The sequence below is a fragment of the Drosophila sulfurigaster genome, chromosome X, assembly GCF_023558435.1.
Source record: "Drosophila sulfurigaster albostrigata strain 15112-1811.04 chromosome X, ASM2355843v2, whole genome shotgun sequence".
Taxonomy (NCBI): Eukaryota; Metazoa; Arthropoda; class Insecta; order Diptera; family Drosophilidae; genus Drosophila; species Drosophila sulfurigaster.
Window position 1 is genome coordinate 22,706,292 of NC_084885.1, and position 16,944 is coordinate 22,723,235.

General features: G+C 35.0%; 1 protein-coding gene across 4 annotated transcripts in view; it reads right to left on the bottom strand.

Moving 5' to 3' along the window:
- Nucleotides 1-16,944, bottom strand: part of LOC133847493 (integrin alpha-PS2) — a 45,371-nt gene that overhangs the window by 16,538 nt on the left and 11,889 nt on the right. For all 4 annotated transcript variants that reach the window (XM_062282591.1, XM_062282593.1, XM_062282589.1 and 1 more), the window contains exons 3-4: nt 9,322-9,446; nt 5,592-5,689 (exon numbers count right to left, since the gene is read on the bottom strand). In XM_062282591.1, the coding sequence (XP_062138575.1) occupies nt 5,592-5,689; nt 9,322-9,446 (223 nt within the window). The remainder of the gene's footprint in view (nt 1-5,591; nt 5,690-9,321; nt 9,447-16,944) is intronic.

The window sequence follows — 16,944 nt, forward strand, 5'->3', positions numbered from 1 at the left end:
GAGTGAAGCAATCAAATTGCTCATCGCTGTTGACTGTTAAATATTTATTGCAGCCCTGGCTGCTGGCCTCAAGATCTGCATAGTCTGCATTCATATCGCTGTCGTCTCAGGTGCACTCAATGCACCCATAAAATCAAAATAAAGACAATCAGTTCGCCGCAGGCAAAGAAGTCCTTAGTCTGCAGTCTCCGTCCTCCAGTCTCTTCACGTTTGGGACCCATTGAACAATTCAATTGAATTCATAATGCGACTTCAGCGTCGTATCTTTCTTTGGTCCAAGTCCAGCAACGACCCGCAGCAGCAGCAGCAGCAGCTTGGTCTTGGCCCACCGAGCGCGGCCAATAAGTTAATAGCATTTTCCTATTAAAAACTTTATTATCAGTCCGAGGAGTGTAGAGAGACCCAAAAGACTGCAAGTTGTTTGCTTTTGCTTCGCTGTTCGCGGTAAAGATAGTTAGATATGCAAATGGCCGGGCAGTCGCCGTGAAGTGCCCAGCTGCCCCACGTTGAGCGCCATTTGGCCATTTCCAGTTCCTCATAACTTTAGCCATAACTGCATATGTGAGTCTGTATGCTTGGATTAGCTACTCCAGTTAGTGAAGATCATGCCATAACTTCATCTTCATTAGAGACTGGGTTAGATCAACATTGAATACGCAGAGTTTGACTTTACCGCATTTACATAATGCTCTCTTTGTGTGTGAGCCACAATTCTAATAGATGAACTCATAACTCATAGCTTAGGCCACCCACAAGTCATCTTGTTAGCTTACATGTACATGTATATAAAATTGTGCTTTGAAGCTTTGCCGTAGGGTCGTCCTACGTTGGGCGCCTTGAAGCGAAACTCACTCAATTAATGCGCTAAACTGCAATTTGAAAGCCTATTACTTGGCTTGTTTGATCTCTCAAAGGGGCATTAACGGTGCTTGCAAACATATTTTCAATCGTTTTTCATTTTTTTCCCCCTATTTTTGTATGAGTATCTTTTTTTCGTTGGTTCTGCGGTTTGTTGGTTTATTGCCCATGTTGGGCAAGCAGAGTGCATACCGAAATGCCAGCGATAAATTTTTGAGACATTAAACTGCACTTTCGGGGAGAACGTAGCGCTGTTGTTGCGCTGCAGCAACAACAAACTGGCAAAAAGTCAAAAGTCAACACGCTTGACATGGCCGACATGCAGACGTTACCATTGCGAATGCAAAGTTAAAAGTTCTGCGCAAGGATGCGAACGGACCCTCCGCCTTTTATTTTCGTTGTGTTGCTGCCTGTCCATATTTGAGTTCAATAGCGCTTTGGCAATTTTACAGAGATCGTGTCGATGATCATGTCGCAATCGCAGCAAAAAGCAACAGCAACAACAGCAACAACAACAAACAAAACGCGAAACGAGACCGCACGACATGCGGCACATGCCCCAACAGCAAAGCTGCAACACGGCTGCCCAAGGCAACGTCCGAATGCACCACTCCCAATACCAATACCAATACCAATACCAATACCAATGGCAATAAGAATAGCAATAGCACCAACCACAATCCAATCCAATCACCAAACCAAACCGACAATTGGCAATTGTCGATCTCGGGTTCAAAGTGATGTCACCTTGGCATCGCAGTTCGCATTTAGTTCAGTTCGCAACAAATACAGAGCAAACACAACAAAAATGCTGTTAATTTGTTCATCATTCGCATGGTTTCCATTTAAAGAAAAATCTAATAAATTAATCTACAAATAGCAAAACTTTGCCAGCATTCCCCTTCGAAGAGAGTGTGAAGGCTTTGAAGACTAAATTGCTATAGATTGTTCATCTTATTGATGCTGAGCTCGAAATAGCTACGTAACTAAATAATAAAACAAATATATAAATATAAATTGTATTTAAATAATAAACATCTGCTTTGGTATAGAAAAATATATAGATTACAAAGTAATTGAATAAAAAGAATATTGCAATTCTAGATTTCAAAACTTTTTGATCTTAAAAAAATATTTCTTGATTATTAAAATGTTGGAATTCCTTTCAAATTACAATTACAGAATGTTTGGTGTTTTTGCCCAGTAAGTAGAGAAGTAGAGATGCCGCAAATCATTGTCGATTAATTTGATTTCAGATATTGCCTTCTTGATTCAATTTTGAGAGTTTTATATTCTTAAAACAAGATTGTAATCTGGAATTTTAAGATTGGGCAATCTAGAATTGTATGTATGTAGAATTTCGATCTAAGAATAAACCTTCTTGGTTTCATTTTGGCATTAAACAATATTGATTCAACATTTTATTCTAGATTTTAGCACGAAATTCATTCTGTGTACCATATATATATATATTTTATAATTGAATCTAAAGCTTTACTATTTATTAAGTTGATGAGAAATTGTTTTCCAATTTAAAGAAAATATCTATTGATTAGATAAACTGTTTTGCGAAGAGTTAATTTATGAATTAAGTTAGAAATTAGCTACTTTTTAGAAATAAAAGTTTTAGAACTTATCAAATTAGATCCCATTTATCATATTTTATATCAGCACAAGCATAAGCATGTGTAGCTTTAAGCAACAGCGAAACTTCTAACGCACTCTATACCATTTCATAATTGTGAGAACTGCTCATGTTGTGTTGCCATTGTTAGCTGTGGATGATGTAGTTCGAGTCGGCAATTGGGCGCACTTGGTGCACACATTAATCGATGGCCTCTTAATGGGCATTTGAAGGCCAAGCGAGAGGAGACTAGACCAGAGTGGAACGGAACGGAGCAGAGCGAAGCGGATCAGGTCAGCAGTGGGTGCCGCACGTGGCGGAAGTGACCTGGACATCGATGGTCAACAAAGCAACAAAAAAAAAAAAAAAAATGAAAAGAAGGAAGGTATCAACAAAAGGACGTCGCTGTTGTTGCTGTTGTTGTTTGGGCTATCAATGTTAACGGTTTTCCTATGTGCTTTTGCCAAATCAAATGGGCCAAATCAAAGTTAATTGAGAACTAAAGTGAAAATCAAATGCTCCTCTCGCTCTCTCTCTTTCGTCTGTGGGTTGATGGTTTGTGGCTTTTGGCTTGGCCACCGACGCCAACGCAATTAACCAAAGTTGCGACTGTGGCGCACCTTAAACAGAGCACACACACATACACTCGCTGTGTGTGTGTGTGGTTTACTTGACGCAATCGAAAGAAACGACCACGTTTAATGCGACCACAAAAGATGACAACAAAATCAAAACGCATTCAGAATATTTCGTTGTCGCCCAGCACCAAACAACAAATCAACCTAAGACAGCAACAAAACACAGCTGAACTCTGAGTGTGAGCAACAAGTGTGACTAGCAAATACCCTAGAAACCTGAAACAGCTGAAAATTAACTATGAACCATTACAACTTATATTCATTGCTATGGAAGCTGCTCAAATTTTCAGAATATTTAATTAAATTTGTTATTTTTAAGTGAACCAAGTTGTAAAATTGTAGCTACCGAATTGCACTTTTTAAGAGTTTTATAAAAATTAGCTATGACGTTGATATCTGTTGAGATTTTCAGTATTTTTAGTACAATTTGTGTGATACCATTAAAACAATTATTAAAGCTTTAGCTTAACGTTTGCACTTTTTGAGAGGTTCATAAAAATTGTCTATGACGTTGATATCTATTGAAATTTTCAGAATATTTAGTTAAAATTGTTATCTTTAAGTAAGCCAAGTTGTAAAACTTTAGCTACCGAAGTGCATATTTTAAGAGCTTTTATATAGTGTTGAAATTTTCAGAATATTGATGAAAAATTTTAATATACATATTAAACAAGTTGTAAAGCTTTAACATTAGAATTGCATTTTTTGAGAGGTTTACTGAAATTGTCTATAGACTTCGTATTTTAAAAAGAAACAAATTCATACCAACTGTTTCTTATTATATTCCATTACAGGGTATCAACGTGTACAACGACATGCACAGACACATGTAACGGCATTGCACACCCACCGCAGCTGACACAAAAAAGAAGAAAAAAAAACCGAGCAGTAGAAGAAGAAAAAAAAGACTAAAAAGACTTGCGTACGACATTGTCATAAAAAAAAAGAAACAAAATGTCATTTCGGATTTGTGTTTCTTTTCCAAGTTTCATTTTCAGTTTCAGCTTTTATGCGCCATCGCCCACCTGTTTGGTATTGTGAGCTCCAGAGCTCCAGAGCCCCATTTCCCATTTCCCCATTTCCCATCTCTCATTTCACAGTTGCCCCACACAGCTCTCCCAATCTGTTGTCTGGCTGCTTGCACTTTCAATCCCAGGGGAGCGCGAAAGAGAACCTCAGACGATGTCATTTAACGAGCTCTGGTATCGTTGCGTTCTTCGATGATGCCATCGAATGAGCATTAAAAATCAAACAATCAAGTTGGACAAAACTGTAGGTAAAGGAGGTGCAGTCAGTCAGTCAGTTAGGCAGTCAGTCAGTCAGTGGGTCAGCTGACTGGGCGGTCGTTGAAAGCGAGAGTCTCATTATGGTATCACATTAACATGGACAGCGATAAAGTAACCATTCAATTGGGATATTTTGCGGCTTTTGCCTTTGTGGTCGTAATTTCCTAACAATGTATGCTGCGCAACTAGTTCAAAGCTAAACGACATGCCACAACAAACTAGACTAACTAAAGAGAGAGGGAGATAGACAGAGTGAGGGAAAGAGAGAGAGCGTATTACTTAGTATGCTTTAAGCGGGCACATCTTATCTTGAGGTATTTTAAATAATTCTTGTAGGTGTTGAACTAAAGCGATTTATCTAAGCAGATATTGATGTGTTAATTTGTCTGCCCGCTGGCTTGTTATAGGTATGGTATATATTAGAGCTGTAAACTGGGTCAAATATGTAAAAAGTAGAACAATATTACAAAAAGATATTTTCAGTGTGTCCTAAGAGTTAAACAGTGTGGTAGTGTCGCGAAAATATATCAAAATAATATACCGAAATGTATATTTGGTATATTGATATACTACTACATTAAAAATATACCAAGTTCTCGACCAAAGCAGCAGCCTCTTATGTACCAAAGTTGATATTTAGTATAATAATATATTCCCACATTCAAAATATACTAAATTCTCAACCAAAGCAGCCGATTTTTATTGTCATATATCAGTATTATCGTTAAAATATATCGAAAAATACTATATATACTGATATGTGTATTTAGTATATTGATATAATCCTACATTCAAAATATACCGATTTCGCAGTCAAAGCAGCAGCTTTTTATTGCCATATATCGCTATTATCGTTCAAATATACCGAATTTATATACCGAACAAATATTGAATATACTGAAATGTACATTTGGTATATTGATATATTACTTCATTTAAAATATACCAAAATATGCCGTATAAAATTGTTTCTGACTAACTCCTAAGATTTTTAACGCTTCCCAAAGTAATTTTAAAGAAATGTAAAACAAAACCTGATCTAAACTCTGAGTTTTACTTAAACCCTTCAATAAAAGTAATGTTATGAATATAATGACGGAACCAGGTCAACTATTATTATATCTATCGGAGCATTTTACACCTTTTGTTCACATTTTTAAAACTAGTTTTAATTTGAGTACTTACCACAACCAAATCACTGTGTCTGCCTGTAGAAACTGTTGCGCCAAGCCATTGATATGACTTGCGATCGATGATTTCGCCTTTGGTATTGCGATTGTTGCCTATGGTGGAAAGGAAAGCACAGCAATTAGTATAAGAAATTCAAATGACATTTATCAAAAGACAGAAGACAAAAAGTAAGAGAAGCACACATATAAACGAAATGTGGACTTTAAATTCGAAAGCGTCGCACGCAAAGTAACCAACACGAAATTGGACGGAAATGAAAATTTTGCTGAAATTAATATGTTATTCTAAAGTGGAGGAGAGGTCAAAACCAAGAGAGGGGTATAAGAAAAAACGACAAACGAAGAGCGAAGAGCGAAGAAAATAATATGTGAAAAATAATAAAAAGCAAACTAATTAAGTTGGTCGAGAAACAAGGCACTTGGGCAAATAATGGCATAATGGCCACTTCCGTTCATGTTTGGCAATGATTTATGACGAGACTATATACGAGTATATGCTATATACAGCTATATTTATGCTAGGGGTAGTGCTGTGCTATAAGTGGACTTGCCTATGTACAGGGTGAGGTGTTGATTGAAGTGCTTACAGCATTTGATTGAATGTCGCGTAAGATTAAGGGATGATCAAATGAGTTTTTAATGAGATATGATGGATATGAGAAAAATATTATGAAACGAATTGCAATAACTGAAGAGTACTTAGAGATGGACATTTATGAATAGGTTTTTAAATGCGAAAACAATTTGCAAAGCAGACGAAACACTAATTGAATACTTTGATTGACATTGATTGAAAGCTGAGGGACAGCAATAATTAAACAACGATTGCTGCTTAAATTATTGTCACATTTTAAAAACGAAAATTATGCTTAATTTGCCAACAATTATGAAAATATTTGAAATGTAATAAAGATAATATAAAATTGAAATGATTTTTAGCAAAGATAATACCGAGAAAAAGTTACTAAACTTCTCCAGATTGATAAACAATTTCCGAGAACTTGCAAAAGATATCTTGCGATTGAATGAGTTGCGTTCATCTTGCAAATCTGCAAAATGATTAAAGACTGAATTCAAGCGAATTGATGAATGAATGATGTTTATTTTTTTTTTGTTGCTGGTGGGTGAGAGTTCAAGTTGTGCATTTGTGAATGTGAATGAATAGATGAATACACTCATATTTAAAAATTCGCATGACTAATCAATACATTTGCGATGAATCAGTGCTGAGATCATTTGCATATACGCTTGACTAATTCTAGCAAAACGATTAGTGTATCTTTTCGTTGTTTTTTTTTTTTGGGTTAAATGATGAACCAACCTGCGAGCTGAATGAAGCACCTGTTGACTCCTTTTGTGTGTGATATATATTGTAAGATTTAAGTGTGGTGTTTTTAGCAAGCATACGATAGAAACATTTGATTGTTGATAAGAGAGAGAGAGAGAAGGCTTAAAAGGTAATATTACTAAGCAAACACTTAGAACCCCGATCATAATTTATGCATCTCACTTTGGGCTTGCCCCCATCACCATCACCATCACCATCGTCGTCATCATCATCATCATCATCATCATTGTCCTGCCCCTTTCGCCCCAGCTAACCCCGCATTCGGCACGCGTCAGCAATTTGAGTTTTTGAGGTGTTGGCAGCTCAGCCGCCAGTCACAGCAACAACAACAGCAACGACAGCAGCAGCCACAAAATGAAATTGCATATTTATGACTGGTTCAGATGCAGGTTACAAGCCAGTCAACCATATGCAAAAAAGGCGCCCTATACAACATTCGTTGCTGGACTTGCTAGATATCCTTTAAATACTGCCTCATGAAATATTCAGAATATCAAATTTACAGCTTCAACTCGAGCTGAGCAGAGCAGCAAGTTCTTAGCTTGTAAAATGCAATTTTAAATGAAGAATGAGAAAAGTCACTAGCATAACAAAGAAAGGGAATTGTAGATACATTTAATTTTGTGGAATTTAATAAATAGCATGGCGAATAAATAGAATTATGGATAGCATACAACTATTTTTAGGGAGTGTAATGAAAAAGTCAGAAGCTGAGCAGCAAATTTGAAGTTAAATAATCTTTCAAGCTTTCATATTGTTTGAGAAAAGAACGAATTCAACTAATGGTGACATAACTATTATATTGTAGCAATAATTTTCATGAAACTCTGAGAATTTTATGATAATATGCTAAGAGAGAGTTGGGCAACATAATTGTGAATAGATTACAAATTTACTTTTCTATATGGAAAATTAAAAGAAAAGTATATTTAAAGTATTGGAGAACTAATTATAATAACTATACTCAAATGGAAATTTGAAGAATATTAAAAAATTTATTAGAATAACTTTTCTCTATCGCAAATCGAATGGTAACAAAGATGAAGAGTATTTAAAAATTTATTAAAACATCCAAGAAAAATGCTTGATAAAAATGTTTTCATTTTTCAAAGATCGAAATATATAATAATTTCAAAAACTTTCTTCTATTGCAAATCAACAGAAAACTATTTTTAAGAGTATTGAAGAGTTTAATATAATAACTTTATTCAAATGGAAATAAAATTGAGAGTATTCGAGAATATTATCGAAAATAAAATTGTAGAATATTAGGATTCGCTTTACCAACTATATTTTCATTTTTCATGGATCGAAATATATAATAAAACTTGAAGGATTTATTATAACTTTACTCAAAAGAAAACAAAGTTAAGAAATATTAGAATATTTATGAATTGAGAAATATATTTTCATTTTTCATAGATGGAAATATAGAATAATTTCTAGAAATGCAGAAGAAATCAATTCAAGTGAAGTCAAATAATGCAAAAGCTAAGTTTGTTGCACAACTCTTTGCTGGGTATCACAGTCTCTGGCATTGTAACATAAGTGGAAGTGCAGTCGAGCACAGCACATGCCACAGCACAGAATGTAGCATGCCACACCACAGCACAGCACAGCAGAGCACACAGCACTCTCTGTACTCTGCAACGCCATCAACATCAACATCATCGTCATCGTCATCGTCATTGTCGACAAAGCGAATAATTTTTATTTGCGCATCCGTTGCAGCAAATTGTCGAGAGGAGGAGCGAAAGAGGAAGTGTACAAAGAAGAGTGAGAGAGAGGGAGGCAGCATATTAAAGAGAAAGAGAGAAGGAGTAAAGGATGGAACAAGTTGGTGGCAAGGCGAGAAGAGTTTGTTAATGAAGGTGCCAGACGGGTGAACCTTGAAAATGGGCGTCTGTTTATTTTCGAGGCCGCCTGTTTATCATTTCCGTTTGCGCTTAAGGAAGTTGCGATGCCAAAGAAATGGCAATATGGCAATATGCAACACTACGTCTAAAAATAATAAAAATAATACTCATAAACGGCAGCCAAGCACAAAACTCCCCTCCCTTCCTCCCTTCCTACCTCTCCATCTCTTTATATTTCGCACTCTGTTTCCTTAATGCTATTTTGCATTTTCGCATTTTGCATACTAAAACTAAAACTAAAAAACGCTGCGCATGCGTGTGAGCCATAAATAACTAATTGCATTTTACGCTGCTGTTGTCACTGGCGCCAAAAGCGAAAGCCGCCGTCGACTGACTGAAGCGCAAAAGTTCATTGAGAACTCGCCCTAAACTGGCGCCAGTTTCCCGTTCCTCCCCGTTCTTCTTCTTCTTCTACATTCTCTTAACTTCACAGGCATTAAAAAACAAAAGTAAATACGCACCTTTCGAATCGAATGCGACCAGCTGGCAATCATCGTCCTGCATCGTGCACTTGAAGACGGCGCCAGCCTCCTTCACATGCTCCTGATACGTCGATGTATCGTACTTTGGTGCACCCACGATCAAGCTGCAAAGATACAAATGAAAAAGTGCATGAGATACATGTCCGAATGTCAATAAAACGATATGATTGATATAACTACATATATAAGGCATAGAAAGCAAATGAAATACTAAATAAGACAAAAGTATTTCTACACACAATTACTTCAACAAAGTACTGGAAATTTTAAATGTATTTTATTTAGTATTTTCAAATTAAATGAAATACTAAATAAAACTAATATATGGTATTTTTAAACATAATTATGTGCTAAATATATGCAGCTCGTTATGTAATTCCTTCAATTTGAAATTTAAGTATTTTATGAAGTTTCAAATGCAGAATTATTAAGACAAAAATAAACCAAATAAAGTAAATAAAACATTAAACAAATGAAAAATATAATATATATTGAATATGTATTTATATATACTGAATTTATATATACTGAATTGTTTAAATGTTAAATTCAACAAGATTGTATTTTAGTTAATTGCAGTAATCATGAAATATAGAAAATATAGCATAAAAAGTATTAGATTTAGTATTAAAAATATACTGAATTGCTTAAACTTTAAGTGAAGCTATTGTTTATTTAAGTTAATTTCAGTAATCAATATATTCTCAATGTCTTAATAGTTAAAACCACTTTCAAATACATATATGTAGATGCTGTTGCAAATAGAAATATGTGAAGGAAATTCAGTATTCTTAAACATTTTAATACTAAGTTATGCAAATATGAGTAAGGCCAAAAATGCAAATAAAATAGTAGTACATTTTTAAGCATAGAAATACAGCTTCATTGCAAAAATATTAACATATAATATCAATATAGTCTCCCCCTCTACCTCAACCTCTTTAAGTAAAGTTTTCTAAACCTTAGTTGAAAATACAACAGTCGATAGCTAAATGCTTTTGTAACCCAAGTCACCAAGTGCTGAACCATTCGATGCCCATTAACAAGACTTTATTCACTTTGCATTCACTTTGATTGAGTGCAACATCATTCTTTCATTCACTCATTCATTCATTCATTCATGTGCGCTTAGAAATTGAATACTTTTGTGCTTGTTGCACGCATCTGTGCGGATTTTGGCTCATCTCTTTTCGCGCTCTCTTATGCTTTCTGCGCTTTAGTCAAACGTCAAATTGTTGCATGTGGGTAGAGTGCGGCTGTGTGGCATGCGGCAAGCATTGGGGGCAGACCCTTTTTGCCGAGGGCCGTTTTTAATCAACTCTCAAGTGTTTGATTTGCCGTTGCCGTTGCCGTTGCCAACTGAACACAACTCAACTCAACTCGCGTCGTATATTTATTTAGAGAGTTCAGTTTTATTATTTTCAATTTTAATGAAGGCCCATTTACTGCACCCCAGTCTCAGTCTCAGTCCCAGTCCCAGTCTCAACCTCTCCTCTATCGCAGTCTCCGTCCAGGCAGCGGCCCTTCAATGAGTTTTTGCCGCGCTTCCGCAATGAATGCTAATGACAGCTGTCAATGTGCGTGCCATGATGTACTACTATTCGGTATTCGGTACTCGGTATTCGGTATTCGGTACTCACAACTTACGGGCAGATCTCTTTCTCCCTCTCCCCCTCTCCCTCTCCTCCTCTCCCCATCTGCATAGTCGAGGGTGCTTCTATTGTCCATGGCCAACATGGGCAACCACCTTCATGTCTGCTGCCAGCATATATCATATTAAGAAGCCACAGAGTCGTAAAAGGATCACTCTTCACTTTTCCAAATTGAATTAAGCCCTTGAAAACAATCAACTATATTTTAAGGCACCTTTTGCTGCGCTTCAGCTGGCCTCTTCAAAATAATAAAGAGCACAATTTCTACTTCAGAAATGTAACTCAAATTGAGTGGAACAATTTTAATTCGCTCAGAATGACATAATAACATCTTGGCTATTTGTTTTAAGTGTTTAAATTTATATACAAATATACTAAGTATTACGTTTGGTATATTTTCATATTTTGTGGTATATTTGAAAGGTATTACCTATTTCGAAAGAACATTTGTATATTATAAAACCTCAATTAATGCTTCAGAAATGTATCTAAAATAGAGTAAAACAATCTTACATACTCTCGGAATGACATAACAATATCTTGAGTGTTGCTTTAAATGATAAAGTTTACATACAAAGTATCATTTTTGGTATATTTTTGTATTTTGTGGTATATTTCAAAGGTAATACCGCATTCGCATGATTTTGCTTACATTGAAAAAAGCTTTCCAAATGTTTTATAAATAACATTCATATATAATAATAATATTAATATAATGAAGAACTATTCCAACTGGCAAATAATATAGTAAAGTATTTAAAATACTAAAAAATGTATTTTCTAATGCAATTCGCATTAATTTTTGATTCCTGCACATTTCATTTCAAATTATTTGTAATACTTCATATTTAATTGAGTGTTGTCCAAAAGAATTTACACTTAAAATATTTGATTTTATTTTCTTCCCCTCTCTGAATGATATCATCTGAAATATATTTACAGCTTTGCTCAACAACTGTGTAAACTTTTTTGAAATTAGCCAAATTTCAGAGTTGAAAACCCTTTTTATGTTTCTCGCTTTGGCAGCTTGTTAACTAATACAAACGGTAAGGAAAACCAGTTCAAATTTTCAATGTTAGCCTCAACAAATAGTTGGTTAATTATTATACAAAAACAAGCTCTTATCACGCAAGTATCTGTTTTATCTTTCTCTCTCTCTCTCGTTCTATAATTCGCTCTCTGTCGCTCTCGTTTGCTCTTCGATCTATTGCTGACATCATGGCAAACCATTGAATCACCATTTGATCATTCTCGCCGAATATAATTAATAGCAATTTGTGAATACACACAGAGAGCAGAGAGAACGCAACAGGTTCCCCCACCCCAAAGCAACACCCATTCAACTACTTCTCCTCTCCCTTCCTCAATCTCTCTCTCTCTCTCTCTCTCACTCTCTGTCTACGCTTCCCTTTAAATTTGAGGTCGAAACAAGCACAAATTCAATTGCATGCCTCAAGCAGATTTCGAAACTCATTTGCATATCATCGAGATGAGGCGAGAGAGACTGAGAAAGAGAGCTAGAGAGAGAAATCTATATATTCTATAGATCGTACTTTATATATATATTCGACAATTTATCGTGTCAAAAAATAAAAACAAAGCATGCGTCACTTGACTTGCAAAGAAAGTTGATTCAATTGATTTATTAATCATGCAAATCATTTTGGCATTCCGTTAATATGTGATCAATAACACACAGCGAACAGCGAACTGAATACACAAAATTTATGAATAATTCCCCAAAAAGTGTATTACAAAAGACCATCTGGAATATTGGCTGCTTTTAAAAGCCTATTTTCACAGTTGCGAAATGAGTTGTAAAGAACTTTTAGGAAAAGAAATATATTCAAAATATGGAAGGAAGAATGAAACTGTTTTGTTGGAATAGAAATAACAAGCTTTGTTCTCATATTCTCAAACTGATTTTGTTGATTTACTCAGATTCGCTTAACAACAAACTGCTCTGAGAATATTTAAATAGTTTGTTAAACAAGCGCACAAAATTGTTGCTAAAAATTGCAGTTCGTTTAATTCTCGGCACTCGTTAAACACTTTCAATGAGATCGTCTAGGGGGCCACAAGATCGCCTGAGGCTGGCGTAATTTTCAAATAAAGCAGCACGCGTCAGTTGTGTATGTGTGTGTGTTTGTGTGTGTGTGCACTGAACCAGAGCCACAACAACAAGAACACACACACACACACACACGCACAATGAGCATTATAGAGCTGAATGCACAACAAGCAATCAAAATCAATGCGCTTCAATTAAAAATGGGCAACACACGAAACATAAACAAAAGAAAAGAAAAACCAACCAAAGCTGCATTTCAAAGTGAACGCATTCAAAATACCCTGTAATTTAGCTAGGTTAAAAAACTCTGCTCTAAACTGATGTTTACCTAATAATAAATAATAATCGAAAATATTATTAAATAAGTATTGAAAGGAATATTTAAAATATTATCAAAAATATTTAAAATATTAGCAAAAATATTTAAAATATTAGCAAAAAAGTGCAAAAAACATTTTTGGGATAATGGCAAAATAAATTTGTGAAACAAATAAAACGCTTTGAAAAGATTCTCCAATAATCTCAAAGAAAATATTATGAAATATAAAGTGTCGAAAATATTATTAAATGCAAAAAAAGTATAGAAACAAATATTTAAAATATTATCAAAACAAAATATCTACTTAGCAAAAAAATACAAAAAACACTTTTGGAATAATGGTAAAATTAATTTGTGAAACAAATTGAATTGAAAAGATTCTGCAATATTGTTATCGAAAATATTATGAAATATAAAGTGTCGAAAATATTATAAAATACAAAAATAAGTATTGAAACATATATTTAAAACCTTATAAAAATAAAATATTTACAAAGTGAAAAATACCCAAAACAAAAGAAAATTTTTACAAATTTGTGATTTTTTTAATTAAAGAATGGAATTGATTTGTAAAATATAATATGTTTGTAAAACGTAAAATTATACGAAACTAATTTTTAGGCAGTGATACAATATTATTGATAAAAAGTGTTGAATATATATTTTAGAAATATATTAAACACTTTGCAGAACGAACTTGGCTTTAACTGTTTTTAGAATTTATGCTTAAACTCGTCTACAACTGTTTTCGAAGTTAGATGAAAATATTTAGAGATAGCAAATAGTTAGTTTCTTCACTAATAAATGATGTTATTTACCCTGTAATGTGCACCGAGCATTGATTAGAATAAAGCAACGTGATGAATGGCGGAACATCATGAAAGGCGCCAAATAACAAAAAAAAACAAGAGACAGCTAGAGAAGGAGACAGTAAGAGAGGTGTGAGAGAGATGGAAAGATGCGCGTGTCTGGCGCGCCGTGAAAATGGGAAATTGGAAAATTGTTTCAATTGTACGTTTTGGGCAATGTCTCAATTACATTAACAAATGGCCAGCACACACAAAAAAAAAAAGCAACACGAATGAAAAAAATGCTCAGCAAGGCCGTCGCAAGTGAAAAGCGAAACTCGCAATGCATTTCAAATTGAAGAATTCTTTTTGGGGTGAGGGGGAAAAGTATTTAAGGCGAAGCCATAAGGAAAAGCAATTTAACTGGAACTGGGCAAAAGGAGACCGAAGACCGAAAACAGAAGACAACGACTCCTCAATACGCTCCTCGTACCTTTTTTTTTTCTTTTGCCGCATCGCGCATTGAATTCCAAATCGAAGTTGTTGTTGTTGTTGTTGTGCGTCGCGTGCAGCAGCCGCAATAAAAATTATGTTAAAAATAAACCAAGTTGTTGTTGTCGTCTCTCTCTCTCTCTCTCCCTTTCTATCTCTCTTTCTGTGTCTTTCCTCTCGCTGTTTCTACCTTTCGACTGTGCGCAACACATGCACAACATCCGTTCCGCAGGATAGCACGGGTCTCTGTATGTGTGCGTGTATGTGTGTGTGTGTTGTTATGTGGGTGCATGTGTGTGCGTGTGTGAAGCTGCGCATGCTTCCTGCCTGCCTGACTCTTTGCCCTCAGTCAGCCAAACAGTCAGTCAGTCAGTCAGGCATTTCGTCTGCTTGTCATGCAAATGCAACTGTGAATGAAAACCACGTGCACAGTGGGTACGAAATGTATGCTCACCCCCCAGTCAAACCAGCTGTCAATCGAAATTGACTTAAAAGTGAGATAAATACAGAGAAAGTGAGAGAGAGAGTGGGAATGGGAGTGAGAGAAATGATGAAGAAATTTAAAAATAAAGTCACCATCTGTTGATCTCTAAGGACTCGAGAAATGCAATATCTTTTATAGAACGCAATAAATTCAAAGGAAGTACTTAGGAAATTGATTGGAGACACTCGATGGGAATTGTAGAAAGAATTTCATTTAAAGATAATCCGTCAAATTTATGATTTTAACTTAGAAAATAGAGAAACTATTCTTTGTATTACAATAAAGAGAACAATAAAATACAAAATAATGTTAACTATTAAGTATAGTAAAAAAAAGATTGTAATAAGAAATATTATTCGTAGTATTATAATAAAAAGAAATAAATAAAATAAGAAAGTAACCTAACTTTACGATATACTAAACAAAATATGATTTCCTAACATCATGAATATTCATCTTGAAAATCTAAGACCACTTTAAGATCAAATTATTCAAATTCAGCTAAAATTATAAATTAATTTAAAGAAAGCCAAGTTCTCAAAATAAGATCTAAAATAGTATATTAATTAAAATTTGGTCTTGTATCAAATGTTCTTAAAATCAAAATGTGTTTTATAACTTTAAGATTTTCATGTTCTTGACGCTTTTTTAAACCAAAATTTAGTACTAAGACCAAAATCTTGATTTTATAACTTATCTCTTTCAGAGTGTCAACAATCAAACATTAAGATTCAAGATTACCAATTTTAGAAAAACTTTTATCAATTTAATTCTCATTACATAGCAAACTTTTAATTTCAACATTAAAGATTACTAATTTTAGAACTATTTTTATCAGCGTATTTCGCATAGCAAACTTTTCATTTCATCAAATTAAACAATTAGTAATGAATACATTGCATATTTAAGTGCAAGTTACCATTTAGTAGTTCATTAAATATTTACATTTTTTAGTTATCTAAAGCCATAATTCATCAGTAGCGTAAATTCTTGAAATTTTTAGCAGATTGTAAGTGGAATAACGTAACGTTAAGATATCGCTTTGTCTTTAGATAGATACGAAGATGTGGCAATACACAAATGTCACGCAATCTGCTTATCAAACAGCATCTGCTGTTTATCTAGCTAGACTTTTAGCACGCACTGTAAAAGGGGTATTGTGTAGCAATGAAATCGCAAAGTCATTACTCGAGGGTCCACAGTGTTTGCTTTCGCTTATTTGTGGAATGAGGCACAGTGGGTTTATCCCTGCTGTCGAGGGCGTTTTTCGGGGCGCTAAACATGTGTGTGTGTGTGTGAGTGTGTGTGTGAGTGCGCCTCTAACTTCGAGTCGGGTCTGGGTCTGGGAAACAAAAACTAACTGTTCACACGTGACGCTGCGCTGCGATGCGATGCGCTGCGCCGGCGCTCAACGTGCCACATGCAACGTGCCCCGTGGGCTTTATTGTTTCTTTCGACCATTCATTGAGTCATTTACCCAAAAAAGAAAGACATTTGTGTGCGTGTGTGTGTGTGTGTGTTTTTCCAACACCTTTTTTACACATTGACACTTCCGTAGACAGGATATGCGGTCGAGTCGTAGAAGTAGCAACAACATTAAATACTCTCTCCTGCCCACATCTGATCGCCTAAGCCTGATCCCAAGCGATCTTTATCTTTATCGCCGCCACTCGACTCCGCAATCAAGCGGCAATTAAATAAAGCGAAGAGAGAGAGAGAGAGACTGGGGAGGTTTTAGTTGCCAGCCAGCCAAATGCCAAAGTGTATAGAAAAGTACAGTAAATATTTGAAATCAA